The 20,268-nt window shown below is 38.3% G+C and overlaps 2 protein-coding genes across 8 annotated transcripts in view; one reads left to right on the top strand and one right to left on the bottom strand.

Moving 5' to 3' along the window:
• Positions 1 to 5,047, bottom strand: part of C9H17orf78 (chromosome 9 C17orf78 homolog) — a 49,064-nt gene extending 44,017 nt beyond the window's left edge. Inside the window, 1 exon segment of the mRNA XM_038548044.1 lies at positions 4,910 to 5,047. Within this exon segment, the coding sequence (XP_038403972.1) occupies positions 4,910 to 5,033 (124 nt within the window). The 5' untranslated portion in view covers positions 5,034 to 5,047.
• Positions 1 to 20,268, top strand: part of ACACA (acetyl-CoA carboxylase alpha) — a 283,891-nt gene that overhangs the window by 61,728 nt on the left and 201,895 nt on the right. For all 7 annotated transcript variants that reach the window (XM_038548036.1, XM_038548037.1, XM_038548038.1 and 4 more), the window contains one exon: positions 2,478 to 2,730. In XM_038548036.1, coding sequence (XP_038403964.1) covers positions 2,478 to 2,730 — 253 coding nt within the window. The remainder of the gene's footprint in view (positions 1 to 2,477; positions 2,731 to 20,268) is intronic.

Below are 20,268 nucleotides of genomic sequence, written 5' to 3'. Positions count from 1 at the left end.
AGACATTTAAAAATCATTTTAAAGAAATCTAATATTCCAAGGGAGACGTGTATAGTAAATTTAGATGTCAGTTTTTTCCTGTTGCATGCTATTTATATGATTCTAGTTTTTTTTTTTTTCCTTAAAGATTTTATTTATTTATTTGAGAGCGAGCGAGAGAGAGAGAGAGCTAGAGAGTACAAGCAGGGGGGAGCACTAAGCAGGTAGCCCAATGCGGATCTTTATCTGAGGACACTGGGATCATGACCTTAGCCAAAGACAGACACTTAACCAACTGAGCCATCTAGGTATCTCCTGATTCTAGTTTTTTTTTTTTTTTTTTTAAATTTTTATTTATTTATGATAGAGAGAGAGAGAGAGAGAGAGGCAGAGACACAGGCAGAGGGAGAAGCAGGCTCCATGCACCGGGAGCCTGACGTGGGATTCGATCCCGGGTCTCCAGGATCGCGCCCTGGGTCAAAGGCAGGCGCCAAACCGCTGCGCCACCCAGGGATCCCCTGATTCTAGTTTTTAAAATAAGTTAACTTAAGTAATCTCTAACTCACTCTTAGGAAATATCTACAAGTAACTTTTTTTTTTTTAGCATTCCTGGCAATTTGTTAGTTTTATTCTTCTAGCAGAATGGTTTTCAAATTTTAGGACTTGTTAAAATATACATTACTGGGCCCCAACCTGTAGATTCTGATACAGTTAATTGCTCTGTGGTAGGGCCCAAGAATCTTTTAAAAGGTACCCCAGTGCTGCTGCTGCTGCTGCTGCTGCTGCTGCTGCTGCTGCTCTGAAACTACACTTTTTGAGAACCACTGATATATCGTTTACAAATACTATTTTATTTTGTCTTTGTAAATGAGTAAGCTCTGATTCACAAATCACACAAGAATAATGGTGCACATGTCATTTTAACATGTTTAATGATGATTTCCAAACATTTTAAAATCTTGATGTTTTGTTATCTTATGCCAAAGAATATTGCTCTCTACCTACTCTTACACTTCAAAGTAGTCTACAACATAATTTATCAATAAATTTTTTTTACCTATTGATATACCATCTCTTAGAGCACCTCAAAATCAAGATTGGGAATATTCCTTTCCAAATTAAAATTGTTAGGCTGCAAGCAGTTCAATTCTGAGTTGATATGTAGTTCTGAAAGTTTTTTTATAGGATTTTTTTGAATGACAGAATAAATATTGTTTCTTTTAGCCTTGGTTTTTATTGTTATTGTGGGCTTTGAACTATGTTCTGGTCTTTGTTAATTAGTTTGATAGTAGTTGGAAATATTTAATTCTGACTAATAAGGCCCTATACCTACAGAACTTACACTTAATTGAGATGACCTCTCCCTTATTTTTTTTTTAATTTTTATTTATTTATGATAGTCACAGAGAGAGAGAGAGAGGCAGAGACATAGGCAGAGGGAGAAGCAGGCTCCATGCACCGGGAGCCCGACGTGGGACTTGATCCCGGGTCTCCAGGATCGCGCCCTGGGCCAAAGGCAGGCGCCAAACCGCTGCGCCACCCAGGGATCCCCCTCTCCCTTATTTTAATTATAGATTTTGAATTTGATAGATTCATTTTCTCCCTATCAATGTCAGCACATTAGAGCCAAAAGTAGACATTTTGGGGTGAATTTTTTAACAATTGTAATTGAAAAAACTCATGAGGACAAGTAAAGATTTCTTTTTCTAATTAAAAAATACCCATCTGGGGCAGCCTGGATGGCTCAGTGGTTTAGCGTCGCCTTCAGCCCAGGGCATGATCCTGGAGACCTGGGATCAAGACCCACATCAGGCTCCCTGCATAGAGCCTGCTTCTCCCGCTGCCTGTGTCTCTGCCTCTCTCTGTCTCTCTCAAGAATAAATAAATAGAATCTTAAAAAAAAATACCCATCTGGAGTTTACTTTAAAGCAGACTGTGTGTGTGTGTGTGTGTGTGTATTAAGGTATCACAGTCCATATATTTTATGTGTATATACTTATACAAAAATAACTTATGTAAAATTCAGAGCCTCTCACAGTATAGTGTTGGAAGGAGGTGATAGTTATGCACTTTACTCTAAATACCTTGTTTGAAATGACCACAATGCTCCCCAAATCTTTTCTCTCATTCTCCTCAGTACTGACAACTGAAGTAACAATATTATGAGCAGCTTTCACCTACTGCAAAGATTTCTCCATTATTCATAATTATCTCCTGGACGTTATCAAATTGATAGAGATTGGGAATGGCTTATAGTTTTTTGAAGGAGATTTCTTTGAGGAAGAGGGAGCTAATTTAATTTTTTAGGCATAGTTATCATGATCTAGATTTTCTTCCCTTGTAGAAAACGGAGGCCCTGAAATAGAATAATCAAAGAAACTAGTTGTCAAACTATGTTGCTTCCACATGCCAGCTGTAGTATATTAGGTGTAATCTGTGACTATCTTCTGATACAGATTATTATCCATAATCTGGTTTTCTCACTATTTTCTTCATAGCTTTGAGAGCTCATTTTGAAAGAATAATGGATGAACCATCCCCCTTGGCCAAACCTCTGGAGCTGAACCAGCACTCCCGATTCATAATTGGTTCTGTGTCTGAAGATAACTCAGAGGATGAAATTAGCAACCTGGTGAAGCTGGATCTCCTGGAGGAGAAGGAGGGCTCTCTATCACCAGCTTCTGTTGGCTCAGATACACTTTCTGACTTGGGGATCTCCAGCCTACAGGACGGCTTGGCCTTACACATGAGGTAAGACAGAAATTTAATGTTTTACTTATTTAACATGACCTATTGGTTTCATTGATTTTGTTCTGGAAAGAGCAAAAATAATTTTAGCCAAGATTGTTCCACTTTGGGCAGCCCCAGTGGCACAGCGGTTTAGCGCCGCCTGCAGCCCAGGGTGTGATCCTGGAGACCCTGGATCCAGTCCCACATCAGGCTCCCTGCATGGAGCCTGCTTCTCCCTCTGCCTGTGTCTCTGCCTCTCTCTCTCTCTCTCTCTCTCTCTCTCTCTCTCTCTCTGTCTCTCATGAATAAATAAATAAAATCTTAAAAAAAAAAAAAAAAGATTGTTCCACTTTTTCCTGCATCACTGGACTTGAAACTTTGGTGAATAAATGAGAAATGATATATTTGGCATGAAGTGTAGTTTTCAAAGTATCTTTTCCTAAATATTCCTCTCAACTTTGTCCTGTTCTTTCTACATACTAGGTCTCTTAGTGACATCTAGTCAGTGAGAATTAGGTTGAGGAATTTTGTTTTCTGTATTACTTTCATGTTGTAACTATCTTAATGATTGATAAGACTTTTGCAGGGTTGCGCAAATTTATAGTAATCTTTCTTTGAACTGCTTTACTATGTCAGAAAGGTATAATCTATTTCTGGCAGTGTCAGTCCTCAATAACAACCTGTGGCAGGAATAAAAGGTTGTTATAGACCTCTCCTTTTTCTCTAGAAATAGAATTCTTTATATGTAATCTAGAATGTCAGTAAATAGCAACACTAGATTATTCTTATTTATTGATGTTTGATTATACGACTAGTATGTGATATACTAACCTTTGGTCATTTGCTCCGCATTTCTTGGATTACAGGGTGTGGATTAGTGGTTTTTGGTTTTCACTGTACATCAGAATCACTTGATGGAGCCTTAAGAAATGAGACTCATCTTCAGAGATTCTGATTCATTTGATAATTGGCTTGGTTTGGAGCTGGGGCATTTTTCTTTTAAACTATCCGTGTGATTCTAATGTACAGCCAGGTTTGAGATGATAGGTCTAGCAGAGATAAACATTAGTTAGAGTGGCTATTGCTGTTATTATCTTGGTACTTCTATTATTAATGGATCATTAATTAAGCTCCTTTTTATATACTCAAGATATAGACTGTATAGTAAAATCCCATTCTGCGTCTGGCTAAATGTGACTCTCCTGGGACTTTGGGGTTCTTGCTTCTGAAACATAGGGTAGTAAGTGTTGATGGTCACCCCCATTTAGCTATGTAGAGGTCAAAAGAAAAGAGTTAAGCCAGTTAATTATGTTTTATGTCACAAATTCCTAGACCTGCAGTGAACCAGAGAGATAATGTAGTCTAATGCCTTTTATTTAAGTAGATGAGAGAACTGAAGCCTAAAGAGGGGAAATAACTTGCCTAAGGGTGAATAGCTGGAAGACTGGAATTCAGAATCAAGTGCCCTGATTCCATTTCAGTAACTTTCCTACTCTACTTCCCTGACAATAAGTGTCTTAATTATATAGCTAGTTCAGACAAAGTTGGTTTTCAGAAATCAATGAACAAAGGATTTTATCTAATCTCTGGGCTTTTAAAAAGAGGAATAGAGGGCAGTATTTTGTGGCAGATAAAAGGGGTCAAGTCTTTATATAAACATTTTTTAGAACTTTATAGCTCACTTAATGGTTGACCTGAAGGCTAATACTGGTGGTGATATCTTAACCCTTCAAGGTCATTTGTAAATGTGTGGGGGTGGTGACTGGTGGGACTAGAGGGGATATATTCCAGGACCCTCAGTGGATGCCTGAAACTGCAGATAGTACCGAACCTCTATATACTATGTTTTTTCCTATACATACATAACCTATGTTAAAGTTTAATTTATAGGGATGCCATGGTGGCTCAGCAGTTAAGCATTTGCCTTCGGCTCACAGCGTGATCGCAGGATTCCAGGATCAAATCCCGCATCAGTCTCCTGGAAGGGAGCCTGCTTCTCTCTCTGTCTATGTCTCTGCCTCTCTCTCTGTGTCTTTCATAAATAAATAAAATCTTAAAATTTTTTTTAAATTTATAAATTAGGCATGGTAAAGTATTAACAGTAATAACTAATAATAAAATAGAATAGTTATAATAATATGTTATAATAAAAGTTATGTGAATGTAGTTTTCTCTCTCAAAAATCATATACTAAACTCACCCTTGTGATGATGTGAGGATAAAATGCCTACATGATGAGATGAAGTGAGGTGAATGATGTAGGCATTGTGACATAGCTTTAGGCTACTATTGACCTTCTCATGATGTGTTAGGAGAAGGATCATCTGCTTCCAGATGGCTGTTGACTGTGGGTAATGGAAACCTTGGAACATGAGACCACAGATAAGGGAGGACTACTACTGTACACTTGCATTTAAGGGACAGAGGACCAATGATTCTAAACCTTCTTCAATGTACTAGATAATCTCACATAGCCAAGAATTGTCCTCAAACTGTTGTAATGCTCCTGTTGGGAAAGACCGGGTTAAATCTAAATTCTTAAAGCCACACAGCAGCACCTTGAGAAATTTGTCCAATTTGAGACTGTGTGAAACAGACTGTCCATTTGTTGGATTAGGAAATTGCAAGTTTAGCAATGATGATATAAACACCATTATAGGAAACTAGCCAGTGATTTGCAAGGCAGCTTGTAGTTGCCAAGTTATTCCCAAAATCGATGGCTCTTATTGCAGACTGTGTGGTCAGTGGTATGAGTGCCTGAGAATATTTTTGCAAGCGCTTCTGTTGGAAAACTCATGCCCATAGCTTGTGGAAGAGCCATGGATTGAAGTGTGATCAGCAGTCTGAGGAGTTCCCACTTGCTTCTTAGCTATTTAATGTTTCAAAATAGAACACATGTTTTCCATTGATCCATTTCTAAGTCTTTTGTGGATATGGTATCCTTGGGGTTAATTTAAATTGAGTCAAATTTGCTTGATATTAGAGAGAACTTTGTTCTTGCACCTGCCACCAATTAGATAATGTGACCACAGAGAATTCATAAAAATTACCTCTTTGAACTCATTTTCTTCATCTATGAAAATGAAGATAGTGGTTCAGAAACCCTTTTTTCACTCTTTGAGCCCAGAGTTAGAGACTAGGTGAATTTAGGATTAGCTTCCTGAATGAACGATCTAATCTTTTATAGGCAATATAGATTAAAGGGGCAGCTGCATTTCTAAGAGGTGATTACTAAAGGTCATCTAAAACCAAGTAATGTGACTGCCATGGTATAGAATGAGAGTGGGCCTCTCAAGTTTAGGGCTTGGTTTTTTTATACTAAATGAAAAGCCTAATGGTCATGATGGGTAGGCAGGAATAGAAAATAGACTGTTCCAGAGATGGAGATGACTTGTATCACAAATTTTCTAGAGCATCACTGAAGGAGCATCGCTTTATGTCCGAGGGGTATCTGCCTGGCTCAGTCAGTGGAGCATGCAACTCTTGAGCTTGGAGTTGTGAGTTCAAGCCCCATGTTGGGTGTAGAGATAACTTAAAAATAAAATCAATCTAAGCTTTACAACCCAAACATTTGAAAATAATATCCTAAAAAAAGTATTGTGGAACTATATAAGCCTCATTGTAGACACCTGTGCTTTGGCTTGCTATTAATTAATTTAAGGATTTTATTTATTTATTCATGAGAGACACACAGAGAGAGAGGCAGAGACACAAGCAGAAGGAGAAGCAGGCTACCTCGGTGAGCCTGATGCAGAGCTTGATCCCAGAATCTCGGGATCATGACCTAAGCCAAAGGCAGACGCTCAACCACTGAGCCACCCAGGTGCCCATTTACTTTTTACTTTTAGATAAGATCAGCAAGGGATTGATATGTCAGCTAGGCTGATAGATTTCTGAACCTCATTATTAATATTTAATTGAATATTTGAGAAGAAAGACCATTGAAGACTATAGGCATCTTCATTTTGAGAACTTAAGCATGATTTTGTAGGATATAATAGAGCTATCTGGTTGCATGAATAATGACATCTGTTCCTTGTGGGATGCCACTTGAAGTCAGATTGTTCTGAATATTTACAATGCAGGGTAAATCCAGATCACTCCATAATCATGCTATCAACCAAACAAAGACTGTAATCAGTTTTGTCAACTAGTATACTGAATTCTGTTTGAAATCCAGTTGGAAACAGGTGAGCCTCATAGTTGGGTCTCTCTTAGGGTAGTGTGATATCTTTAAACCTTCTTTATCCTATAATTCATGTTATAGTATTTGAAACCCTATCTCAGTTTTCCCTTAAGCTTCTTAAAATAAATGGCTAAAGTATCAAATAGCCAACATTTTATACTTAGCAAGGATGTTAATGATGATTTCATTTGAGAACAATCTGTAATTCCTGTTATTTTTGTATACATAAATCCATCATATGATGCTCTATAGATGGGTTAAAGATAGCAGTTGCTTCTTTGGTAGGAGGAAGAGATTAAGTTCACTCAGGAAAGGCTCCTTGAGGTGAGTTACATTACTATCTTTTTTCTGGTCTAGAAAGAAAAGTACTGTATCAACATTTCAGAAAATTTACAATCCATATATGCGATTGCCTATGAAGTGTTATTGACTTCAGAAAAATCTAAGTATTGAGTTTTAAAGCTATTTTGTAATTAGAAATAATCTGAAAAAAAAAAAAAGAAATAATCTGTAAAGTTTGTCCAATGATACCAGTTATGAAATACGGGTAATATACTGAGTTGGGGATCATCTCCTAGATGATCCTAGAAGTAGGCTTCATGTTCAACATGGACTTATGACCTCGAGATCAAGACCTGAGCTGAGATCAACAGTTGGATGCTTAACTATCTGAGCCTAGCCAGGCACCCCCTGGTCATATACTTTAAAAAAAACACAAAGAAGGAGATGGATGGGGGGATTGATGAAATAGGTGAAGGGAATTAAGAGAAGAGTACACTTAACTGTGACGAGCACTGCATAATTAATAGAGTTATTGAATCACTGTATTGTATACCTGAAACTGAATAGAACACTACTCATTTAATTATACTGGCACTTAAAATACATATCATAGAGCTGTACGGACCTTCATCTAGGAGAAATAGCAATGAGGTGAAGTTCTGAGAGGATCTGTGAGTGGCTTTCAGCTTTTGTTCCCATTGGGTCAAGAGGGAATTTTGGAAATTTAGGGGACAAAGATAGTGAGGTAAAGCTGATCTATTGCTACTACATCCTATCTTATTTTCCTTTTTTTTTTTTTTTAAGATTTTATTTATTTATTTGAGAGAGAGAAAAAAACGTAAGCAGGGGGGAGAGGCAGAAGCAGGATCCCTGCTGAGCAGGAAACCAGACTCCGGGTTCAATCCCAGGACCCTGGGATCATGACCTGAGCTGAAAGCAGATGTTTAACCGACTGAGCCACCCATGTCGGGTTCTCTGCATGGAGCCTGCTTCTCCCTCTCCCTGTGTCTCTGCCCCTCTCTCTCTGTGTCTCTGATGAATTAAAAAAAAAGAAAAGAAAAAGAAAGAAAGAAAGTGGGAATACTTGACAAAAAAACACAGATTATGAAACCATGTATACAGGATGATCTCAGTTCAGTGGAAAGAAATGCATGTGTATATATACACACACACACACACACACACACACACACACACACACATAGATAAGGATCCAGAAGACTATACAGTGGTATTAACAGGAGTAATCTCTGGTTGGGGGATATACAAGGCTTTATTTTTGCCTTCTTATATTTTGTTTTCAGGGTTTTCTTTTTTAAAGATTATTTATTTATTTATTCATGAGAGAGACAGAGAGAGAGAGAGAGAGAGAGGTAAAGCCACAGACAGAGGGAGAAGCAAGCTCCATGCAGGGAGCCTGACATGTGGGACTCGATTTAGGGTCTCCAGGATCACACCCTGGGCTGAAGGCGGCGCTAAACCGCTGAGCCACCAGGCTGCCCTGTTTTCAGGGTTTTTTTTAACGCTTCTTTAATAAAGCATTAGAGGGCAGCCCAGGTGGCTCAGCGGTTTAGCACCGCCTTCAGCCCAGGGCACGATCCTGTGTATGTTTTTATTTGACCTGGAAAAAAACTCTCTTTTTAGTCTGTCACTTTAAACTCCTGAGTATGAAGTGATTTTGTTTAAATCTAATAATGAGGGCAGCCCCGGTGGCGCAGTGGTTTGGCTCCACCTGCAGCCCCGGGTATGATCCCGGGGACCCGGGATCAAGTCCCATGTCAGGCTTCCTGCATGGAGCCTGCTTCTCTCTCTGCCTGTGTCTCTGCCTCTCTCTCTCTCTGTGTGTGTGTCTCTATGAAAAAATAAATAAATAAAATCTTTTAAAAAAATTTAAAATCTAATGGAGGTGAAGTTAAATACTTACCTGCAAAAGCTTTTGGCACAGTAAAATGTGCCATACTATGTAACATGATATTATTTATTATGGAGGAGTTCTCTTGGGAAGTAAAATTTTTTGACTGGAAAAACCTTTTTAAGTCTTTTGCATATTAGGATTTAAAACTTGCAACTTTAGATTTGAAAGGATTTTATTTTTTAAAAGATTATATTTATTTATTTGACAAAAAGCACACAAGCAGGAGGAGCAGCAGGCAGAGGCAGAGGGAGAGGGAGAAGCAGAAGCAGGCTCTCCATTGATCAGGGAGCCCAACCGGGGACTGTATCCCAGGACCCTGGGATCATGACTTGAGCGAGCAGAAGGCAGACACTTAACTGAGGCACCCTGAAAGGCTTTAATTACAGTACACATATACTATCAATATTATAATTCGGATGTTGAGAATAACCATTATTGAGGGGGCTGGAAATTTCTCATCTGTCTCCAAGCTTTAACATGGGAAATAAGGAAACTGGCTCTAGTTTTGGGTTTATATTATGGCTTTGCTTGTAGATGGGCCTGTGAGAATGTTCTTATGTTTTGGCTTTCTTCACATTTCTCATTCAGCTTCCCTGAGCTTTCTCCCTTCCCCCAGCAGCTTTCCAAACCCTTTACTCTCAATGCTCCTTCCTTGATATTCTGAGGTTCCCGGTTGCCATGGTGCCTCAGAAGTGAGTAGACAGAGAAGGTCATTATGAGATTGGTAACTTGGTACTCTCTGAAGGCAGTAGTTCGCTCTATTTCCCACCCACTCTTTCCATTCAGAAAATAGGAGCAGTCTGTGTATTATAATCTCCAGAGTTTTTCTATAAACTTAGCTAATTATAGAAATGAAATTATGAATATGGTAAGTAGGGCTTAGGACAGCCATTTGACAATGTTTATTATTTTTATTCCTCTAGTGCAATGCATACATTTTCCTCCTCCTTTCTTCCTGTGAACATAAAGTTGCAAATGAAGTTTACATTTACTACTTAAAACTTAAAATTATTAGATATATGCTTATTCTAGAAAAGTTTGAAATACAAAAAGCACGAAGAAATAGAAACAATTCAGAATATGATTGTCTAGCAATAATTGCTATTAATATTTGATGTTTTGAGGCACCCGGGTGGCTCATGGTTGAGCGTCTGCCTTTGGCTCAGATCGTGATCCCGGGGTCCTGGAATCTAGTTCTGCATCAGTCTCCCAGCAGGGAATCTGCTTCTCCCTCTGCCTATGTCTCTGCCTCTCTCTGTGTGTCTCTCATGAATAAATAAAATCTTTTAAAAAAAATTCTGATGTTTCTTTTTGGTGATTTTTACCCCATAAGGATACATTTCATTAAAAAACACATACATAAAAGGATTCCTGCATGGCTCAGCGGTGAAGCGCCTGCCTTTAGCCCAGGGCGTGATCCTGGAGTCCCGGATTGAGTCCCACATTGGGCTCCCTGCATGGAGCCTGCTTCTCCCTCTGCCCGTGTCTCTGCCTCTCTCGATCTGTGTGTCTCTCATGAATAAATAAATAAAATCTTACAAAAATAAAATAATTGGGATAGACACACAAGAAGCTCTTAGGAGTAGTAATTTGGGTGATTTCTAAGAAAAACATAATAAGCGATATCCTAATGAATAGACAGCTCTGTTATATGCTTTTTTTCATATAACAGCTTTTTCTCACGTCATTAACAATCTTTATAAGCATCTTTTTTAGCTTTTTATTTTGAAATCATTTTAAATTTACAGAAGAGTTAAAAAGACAGTACAGAGTTCCTGTGTATCCTTCACTCACCTTCCCCTATTAATATTTTCCATAACCATAGTACATTTATCTGGAGTTGTCAGATATAGCAAATAAAAAGTTAATTTTGATTGCCCAGTTAATTTTGAATTTCAGATAAACAACAAATAATTATTTGTATAAAAAATTAAATACTACAAATACTGCATTAGACCTACTTCCATAAAAAATTGTTTCCCTGAAATGCAAAAATTAAATGAGCATCCCGTATTTTATCTAGCAAACCTGTATTTATTAAAATGAAGTAGTTAACATGGATATAATACTTTTAGGTAAACTACAGATTTTATTTGGTTTTCAGCTGTGTCTCCACCCTTTCTAAGAGAGATCTACTGGACGATTTTAATTCCTGAGTTTGTCCATAGTGTTAGAATGGAATCATGCTTGTTTCTTTCCTTTTTTTTTTTTACGATTTTGTTTACTTATTTATTCAGAGAGAGAGAGAGGCGGAGACACAGGCAGAGGGAGAAGCAGGCTCCACGCAGGGTGCCCAATGTGGAACTCGATCCTTGGTCTCCAGGATTACACCCCAGGCAGAAGGCGGCGCTAAACCACTGAGCCACCTGGGCTGCCCACATGCTTGTTTCTAAGTGGCTTTCCCTACAATAGGCTCTTTGGTCTCTGAGGCAGTTACTTCTTGACCATCCATTTTCTGTTTTCTGTAATTTTTTTTTTATTATTATTTTTTTTAATTTTAATTTTTTTTGTTTTCTGTAATTTTTTGACAAGTGTTACCTGTTAGGGACTTCTCTTTGATTTTCTTTGTTCTTACATCTTTATGCCTCTTTTTTTTATTGTCATTTTTGTGTGATATTTGGCAGAGAACAGTAATACATGAATGCTCAGTCTGCTACTGTCACCTGGTAGTTCCATTTCCTTCTTACCCTATTGTGGTTGTCTTCTGCTTCTACCACTTCTTTGAAACTACACATAGAAAACTCACCAGTGACCTCCTCATGGGCAGAATTTGACAGTGTTGACATTTCACTCATTCTTGAAACTACTCATGTTTTATTAAGTGTCTCTCAATTCTCCCTCTGACCCTTCCTTCTCAGGTGCTTGAATAGGCTTGGCTTTTTTCAGATGCCCCTTAATTGTTGATTTTCTGCAAAGCTTCCAGGGCTGTAGCCCTCTTCTCTTAGGCTGCATCCTGTCTTGTGATCTACCTTAATTAATAGTACTGCCTTAATTAATTTCTCTGGTCTCCCAAGTCAGAAATCTGGTTATTATGTGAGATTCCCCTTTCCTCCACCCCTCACACCTAATTAGGTATGCTTTTTTTTTTTTTTAAGATTTTATTTATTTGAGAGTGGGAAAGAACAAGTAGGAAGGAGGGGCAGAGGCAGAGGGAGAGGGAGAAGCAAACTCCCGCCAAGCAGGGAGCCCAATATGGGGTTTGATCCCAGGACTTTGGGATCGTGACCTGAGCCAAAGGTAGATGCTTAACCGATTGAACCACCCAGGTTCCCCTACCCCAGTAATTCTTGAATCCATTCCCTTCTTTGCATTGCCACTGCCATTGTTCTTGCTTTTATTACGTTTGGGTTATGGCAAGAGTATTTTAGTTCTACTCCAATCTCTTTTCCCTGTGAGTATAGCTCCATATGGCCATTGGAATCTTTCTGAAAGGTAAACTCATCATCTCAGCATTATTTCAATGGGTCCTTTTTACCAATAGGATATAATATTGTCTAGCCAAATATTATGTCAGGTTCTTAACATTCCCAATACAAGAGCTTTCATCATTATTATGGTGGGCTTGTTGAGATCTATAACGGTTAATAGTGTCTCAGATTTGTTTGAACTGAGTTTCAAAGGAATGAACAGAAAACGGGCAAGCAACAGAGATAAATATATTTATAGCAGGAACACTAGTGATGGTAGGGTTGACAACCTATGCAAAGGTACCAAACTGAGACAACTAGCATGTTTGGGCAATTATGAGTCATGGAGTATTACTGGAATGTAAGGGAGACAGGGTATTTAGTATCATGGAAGAAGAGGCGGGTAAGATAGAGTTGAGATCATTAAGCATCTTGCCTGTCATACTAAGACATACATAAAGTGGAAAACAGTATTTAGATATGGCTGTGCGACAGAATCATCTGTGGAGCTTTAAAATACAGCGTTTGTAAGCCCTGTGCCAGACTGCTTAACTTACAGTCATGGAGCTCAGCAGTCTACATGCTAATACTCTCCAGGTGAATCTGATAATGAAACCTGATCTGAGAACAACTTTCTCAGAGTTTAGAATAGTGTCTGGCATATAGCATATGCTTAATAAAAGTTTGTTGCATTGAAATTAAAGTTGTGCAAGTACATTATATCACTGTGAAGGGGACTATAAACATAGAAGGGAAAATCTTACGGATAAATCTACCTTTAAATGGAAGGAGGGGAGAAAAGGAGACAGGAAATGATCAATGAGATCGAAGGAGCACCCAAGAAAACCAAGGAAAACATAATTTTAAGGGGGAAGATGCATCATACAGTGTTGAATAGAACTGTAATAGAGAAAAAAAAACTGAGAAAAAGCACTAGAGTTAATACATAGAAGGATCTTGGGGTGAACAGCTTTAGTAAATTGGCAAGAGATTAAGTTAGGGAATAAATGGTGGAGGAGTAGTAGTGTTGACATTATGTACCCTTTTAAGAAGTTGACGGCAAGGAAGGAAATAGGGCAGCTACTTGAGGGGATAGGAGGATTTTTCTCTTGTCGTTCTCTGCTGTTTTCTTATTAGAATGCCCTTCCCCTGACTATTGAAATTCCACTCATCCTTTTAGGTCATCACTTTTAAGGATCCTTCTCGAATATAGTCTGTGTGCTGTGAAGCTTTTCTTATTCTTTCCTCTATTTTGTTTTTCTCTTCTGGTTATTTGGCCATGCATTTTTCACAACAGCAATTGCATTCTTTCTTCATTGTCCTTAAGCTGTAGGACGCCCTTAAGTGTTTTCTAGACACACTTTGAGTTTGTAACTTTGCGTCATATTTCATTGAGAAAATAGAAACTATCACACCAGAAATTCTTCCTTCCAACACCTAATTTCAAATTTACTTGTATCTGTATTATTCTTATTTTTCCTTCATGTAACAAGGACTTCTTCCTTTGGTCATCCTCCTCCTCTTTATATTTTATTTTATTTTATTTATTTTTATTTTTATTTTTATTTTTATTTTTATTCTTATTCTTATTCTTATTCTTATTCTTATTCTTATTCTTATTCTTATTCTTATTTTATTTATTTTTTTCCAATGCAAACACACGAGGGTTTATTTACAAGCTCGAGCTTGGGTCCAAGTGTACCCGACACAGCAGAGCAGGGACTTGGACCCTCTTTATATTTTAAAATCCCTTTTTCTACTAAGTCATTCCCATTGGCATTCAGGCATGCTCTAATGACTCCTGTTTTTATAAAATCTTTCTTTGATAGCCACACTCCTTTTGGATTACTACCCTAATTGTCTGCCCCATGTCATGGTCAAGATTTTCAGAAGAGCTCCTACTTGGTCGTCTCCCATTCCTTTTTCAAGCTGCACTATTGTGTACTCTGCTCTTGAAACTGCTTACATGAAAAATCACCAGTGACTATTGTATTACTGAATTCAGTGGGTGCTTCTTAGCTCTCATCCTTTCAGGCCTCTTGGTAGCTCTGTACAGGTGATTACTTTTTCCTTGAAGCACACCCTTCTCTTTTCTCCTGAAAATCATGCTTTTTAAAAATCTTTCCTCCTGGGACACCTGGGTGGCTCAGCGGTTGAGCGTCTGCCTTCAGCTTAGGGCATGAACCATGGAGTTCCAGAATCAAGTCCCACATTGGGCTCCCTGCGAGAAGCCTGCTTCTCCCTGCCTATGTTTCTGCCTTCTCTTTGTGTCTCTCATGAATAAATAAAATCTTAAAAAATATATATCTTTCCTCCTATGTCCCTGGTACTCTCTAATCTTTGCAAGCTCTTCCTTTTTCATGTTATTTCCAACAATTAGTCCTGCTTGGCCTTGGACCTTCTTTTTCTTTTACTTGGTATACATTGTCTTCCTATAATAATCTCATCCCTTTGCTATTGTGTATATGCCAGTGACTGCCATTGTTTGTGATATCCATCCCATATCTGTCATCTGAGCTGAATTGTTACATTCAGCTATTTATGTGAAGTCTTCACTTGAATGTGAATAGATCTAAACTGTTTTCTTTTAAAGGAAGCTATACACCCAATGTAGGGCTTGAACTCATGACGCTGAGATCAAGAATTGTATGCTCTACTGACTGAGCCAGCCAGGCGCGTCCCTGGACCTGAACTCTAGATATCTCTCTTATCTTCAATAAATTCGATCATTCTATAATCTTCTACATCTTACTTAAAAATATTGCCTTGGGTCACTCTGCTTAAGTCATAAGCCTGGGGAATTGTGCTTCAGTTCTATTGATTTCTGTCTCCAATATTTCAATACATTCAGTTGCCATCACCTTAGTTAAGTTTTAGCCTATCAACTCTTGTTTGGGCTACTACTAGAATGGTCACTTTATTCTCTGTCTCCTGATTTTCTGTTGTGGCACTTAGCATAAGATACTAAATTCTTTTTTTTTTTTTTTTTTTAATTTTTATTTATTTATGATAGTCACACACAGATAGAGAGAGAGAGGCAGAGACACAGGCAGAGGGAGAAGCAGGCTCCATGCACCGGGAGCCCGACGTGGGATTCGATCCCGGGTCTCCAGGATCGCGCCCTGGGCCAAAGGCAGGCGCCAAACCGCTGCGCCACCCAGGGATCCCCAAGATACTAAATTCTTAACTGGATTATGGGGGTCCTGAATGAACTGACTTCTGTCAGCTTCCATGTGTTGACAGTGCTTCAGTCATCTGGCCTTTCAATTCCTGTAGTGTGCTTGTCTTTCCTCCCTGAGGACCACACATGCTTGTCCTTCTGCCTGGATTCTCGTTTACTCTCTCAGTAAGTACTTGAGGCCTTTTTTTTTTTTTTAAAGGTTTCAGATTAAATCTCACTTCCTCAGAGAGGCCTGCTATTATTATTCATAATCTTTTTGTTTTTCTTTCAAAGGACTTACTGCAATTTTAATATTTTCTTTAGCATATTTATTTGATTGCTTGTATCTATTACACTGTAACCAATGTGAGGGCAGAGATCATACATGTTTTGTTTGCAGTTGCATACCCAGCACTTTCTATAGCACATAGTAGGCACTCAATAGATACTTGTTGAATACATGGGAGAAATATAAAGATTGGCTAGGGGCAGTCACAAAAAGTAATAGTATCTTAAATTATGCATATATATTCAATCTTTTTAGTAGATTTAGGATTATTTGGATTTTCTGTTTCTTGTTGGGTGGAATAGAAAATTATTTTTCAAAGGATTTATCATTTGAATCAATTTTCAAATTTATTGACGTAAACTTTATAATAACATACTCATTTCTTTTTAACGTTTTAGGATTTGTAGTGAGTTTCCTCTTCATCATTGCTGATACTGGGTTACTGTTTTCTCTCTTTTTTTTCTCCATTCCCCACTTCCGTCGCCTCCGGATTCATTCTGATTTATTGCCTCTTTTTTGTTTCTTGATTCTTTTCTATGGTTGGTTGGTTTTTTTGTTTTTTTTTTTCTTTTGCTGTTTTTTTTTTTTCTTTTCTTGTTTTTCTTTTTCTTTTTCTTTTTCTTTTTCCTTCCTTCCTTCCTTCCTTCCTTCCTTCCTTCCTTCCTTCCTTCCTTCCTTCCTTCCTTTATAATTTTACTCACTTGAGAGAGAGAGAAAGCACAAGCTGGAAGAGTGCCAGGGGGAGAGGGAGAAGCAGGCTTCCCCTGAGCAAAGAGTGTGACTCAGAGCTCAATCCCAGGACCCTGAATCATGACCTGAGCCAAAGGCAAATGCTTAACTGACTTGAGCCACCCAGGCACCCCATGATGTGATGATTTTTTTTTTTTTTTTTTTAAGATTTTATTTATTTAGGGCAGCCTGGGTGGCTCAGCGGTTTAATGCTACCTTTGGTCCAGGGCGTGATCCCAGAGTCCCGGGATCAAATGGGTATGGTCAAATTTTTTTAAAAATCAATTTCTGTTGTATTTATTTATATTTGTTTTTAAGTAAGCTCTATGCTCAACATGAGGCTTGAATTCATGACTCTCTGTCACATGCTACACTGACTGAACCAGCTATATGGTCAGTTTTAATAAAGTTTCATAGCATTTGCAAAGGATGTGTGTTTTGCAGTTATTGGTTACAGAATTCTATATACGTAGGTTGAGTTTTTCAGTTGTGTTGTTCCTCAGTATCTTTGACCTTTCTTCCCCCTACTTGTTCTGTCATTTGGTAAGAAAGGAATAAAATATCTTGCTACCAGAATCTTATAAATCAATAAGAAAAAGATATTTCAGTGTCTTCTTTTTAATGGAAATACAGTTGGCATACAATATTATATTAGTTTCACATGTGCAACATAGTGATTCAGTGTTTATATACATGATCACAAGTCTAGTTACCATCTATCATCATACAAAGTAATTATAGATTATTGACTATATTCCCAATACATCCATGTGACTTATTTATTTTGTAACTGTAAGTTTGTACTTCTTAATCCCCTTGCACTTATTTTGCCCTTTCCCCCCACTCTCTTCGCCTCTGGCAACCACCAGTTTGTTTTCTGCATTTATGAGTTTGTTTCTGTTTTGTTTGTTTTGTTTCTTAGATTCCACATATAGTGAAATCATAAGATATTTGTGGTTTCTCTTATTTTACTTACCATGATACCTGCTAGGTCTGTCCATGTCATTGCAATTGGCAAGATTTCATTCTGTTTTTTAGCTGAGTAATATCCATTGTCTATGTATGCCACATCTTCTTTACATTCATGTATTGATGGATACTTAAGGTTTCCTTATCTTACTGTAAATAATGCTGCAATGAACATAGGAGTGTGTATGTCTTACCAAATTAGTGTTTTTGTTTTCTTGAGGGAAATACCGGAGGTGGAATTGCTGATGGTATGGTAGATCTATTTTTAATTAAAAATTTTTTTAAAATCTATTTTTAGTATTTTGAGAAGCCTCCATATTTTTTTTCCATTTTCCATACCTCCCAATAGTGCACAAGGGCTCCCTTTTCTCTGCATCCTTGTCAACATTTATTATTTCTTGTCTTTTTAATAAAAGCCATTCTAACAGATGTCAGGTGATAATCTCATTGTGGTTTTTTGATTTGCATTTCCTGGATGATTAGTGATGTTGAGAGTCTTTTCATTTGTCTGTTGGCCATCTGGATGTCTTTGGAAAAATGTCTATTCACATCCTCTTCCCATTTTTTAATTGGATCTTGGGGTTTTTTGGTATTGAGTTGTATTTTTTTTTTTTAAGAGATTTTATTTATTTATTCATGAGAGACACAGAGAAAGAGAGACAGAGACACAGGCCGAGGGAGAAGCAGACTCCCTGCAAGGAGCCCGATGTGGGACTCGATCCTGGACCCCGGGATCATGCCCTGGGCCAGCTGCTCAACTGCTGAGCCACCCAGGCATCCCTTGTATGGGTTCTTAATATATTGTGGCTATTAACCCTCACCAAATACATCATTTGCAATATCTTCTCCCATTCAGTAGGTTGCTTTTTTGTCTTGTTGTTAGTTTCCTTGATGTTTCAGTGTCTTATAAAGACATTTCAACCCATTAGAAATATGGGGAAAAGACTTGAACTTTACAAAAGAAGATATCCAAATATAAAGTAAACTTATTAACAGTGTTCAATATTCTTGGTCATCGGGGATTTGTGACTTAAAATTCCAATGAATTAAATACCACTCCAATTAAAAAGCTTATTATTAAAGGACTCACAGGGATCCCTGGGTGGCGCAGCGGTTTGGCGCCTGCCTTTGGCCCAGGGCGCGATCCTGGAGACCCAGGATCGAATCCCACGTCAGGCTCCCGGTGCATGGAGCCTGCTTCTCCCTCTGCCTATGTCTCTGCCTCTCTCTCTCTCTCTCTGTATGACTATCATAAATAAAAAAAAAAAAAAAAAGAAAAAAGAAAAAATTAAGGACTCACAGTATTAAGCATTCACAAGGATGTGGGGTTCATGGAACTCCTACATTGCTGGTGGGAGTGTAAATTGGCCCAACTACTTTAGAAGACTATCTGGTAGTATCTTTTAAAGTTAAACATACACATACTCTGTCAACAAGCAAGTCTACTCCTGGGTATTTACTCAAAAGAAATGAAAGCATTTGTTCACCAAAAACCAAATACAAGGATGAATGTGGTCAAGAGTCACAAACAACTCAAATATCCATCAGTAGATGATTTATGAAATAGTCACACAATGTAGTGATGAAATACATTCAGAATGGCATTATATTTATGAAGTTCAAGAATAGGTAAAACTGATTTGTAGTAATGAATTAAGAATAGTGTTTACTGGGCAGCCCGGATGGCTCAGTGGTTTAGAGCTGCTTTCAGCCCAGGGCCTGATCCTGGAGACCCAGGATTGAGTCCGATGTCGGGCTCCCTGCATGGAGCCTGCTTCTCCCTCTGCCTGTGTCTCTGCCCCTCTCTCTCTCTCTTTCTGTCTCTGTGTCTCTCATGAATAAATAAAAATCTTAAAAAAAAAAAGAAAAAGAATAGTGTTGACTGGAAAAGGAATGCAAGGGAGCCTTCAGAGACTCTGGAAATATTCTGTGTCTTAATGGAGTGGTTGGTTATGTGGTTATATACATATGTAAGATTGAGTGTATGCTTAATATTTTTGCTCTTTATTATATGAAGTTATATCTCAAAAAGTAAGTAAAACAGGATTTCCAACTATAGCTGAGTAAGGGTCAATAAATTCATAACCCAAAAAGCAACAGTAAGTCTTGACAAAACCATTTCAGCACCCTTGAAATCAACCAAAAGGCATACAGCAATCTGAGAAAAGATTGTTTAAAAAACTGCTAAATTTCAGTAAGAACAGTAGGAGTTTGTGGTGTTCTTCCCTAGGCCTGTTCCCATTCCCTCCCCTCAGCCTGGGTTGGTGTGGAGATTTTGCCAATGGAGGTAAACCATCCATCAGATTGCCAGTTTTGATGCTGAGGTTGAAGGGAGCTTACTCACTTTGGGTAGTAGATGACACCCACGACCATTGCTCTTGTCAGTGGAAATTATTATCTTGGCATTGGCTTGGTCGGTGGGCCAATGGTTCTACTAGATTGAGGTGTGTTTGTAGTTGGAACAGCATATTGCTGGCTGAGGTTGCGTGCATGCAGAGTAGACATGACAAGGCCTGATAGGAAGTAAATCCAGAGCAGACTTGAAATGTCCCGAACTGTGAATGTGCCATCCTACCCCACACACAGACACATGAACAGAGTATAGAAGCCATACTGGCTTCA

This window comes from Canis lupus, chromosome 9 (assembly GCF_011100685.1).
Source record: "Canis lupus familiaris isolate Mischka breed German Shepherd chromosome 9, alternate assembly UU_Cfam_GSD_1.0, whole genome shotgun sequence".
In the NCBI taxonomy this organism is placed as follows: Eukaryota; Metazoa; Chordata; class Mammalia; order Carnivora; family Canidae; genus Canis; species Canis lupus.
The sequence above is the reverse complement of the archived record's forward strand: the minus strand, read 5'-3'. Positions and strand labels throughout refer to the sequence as shown.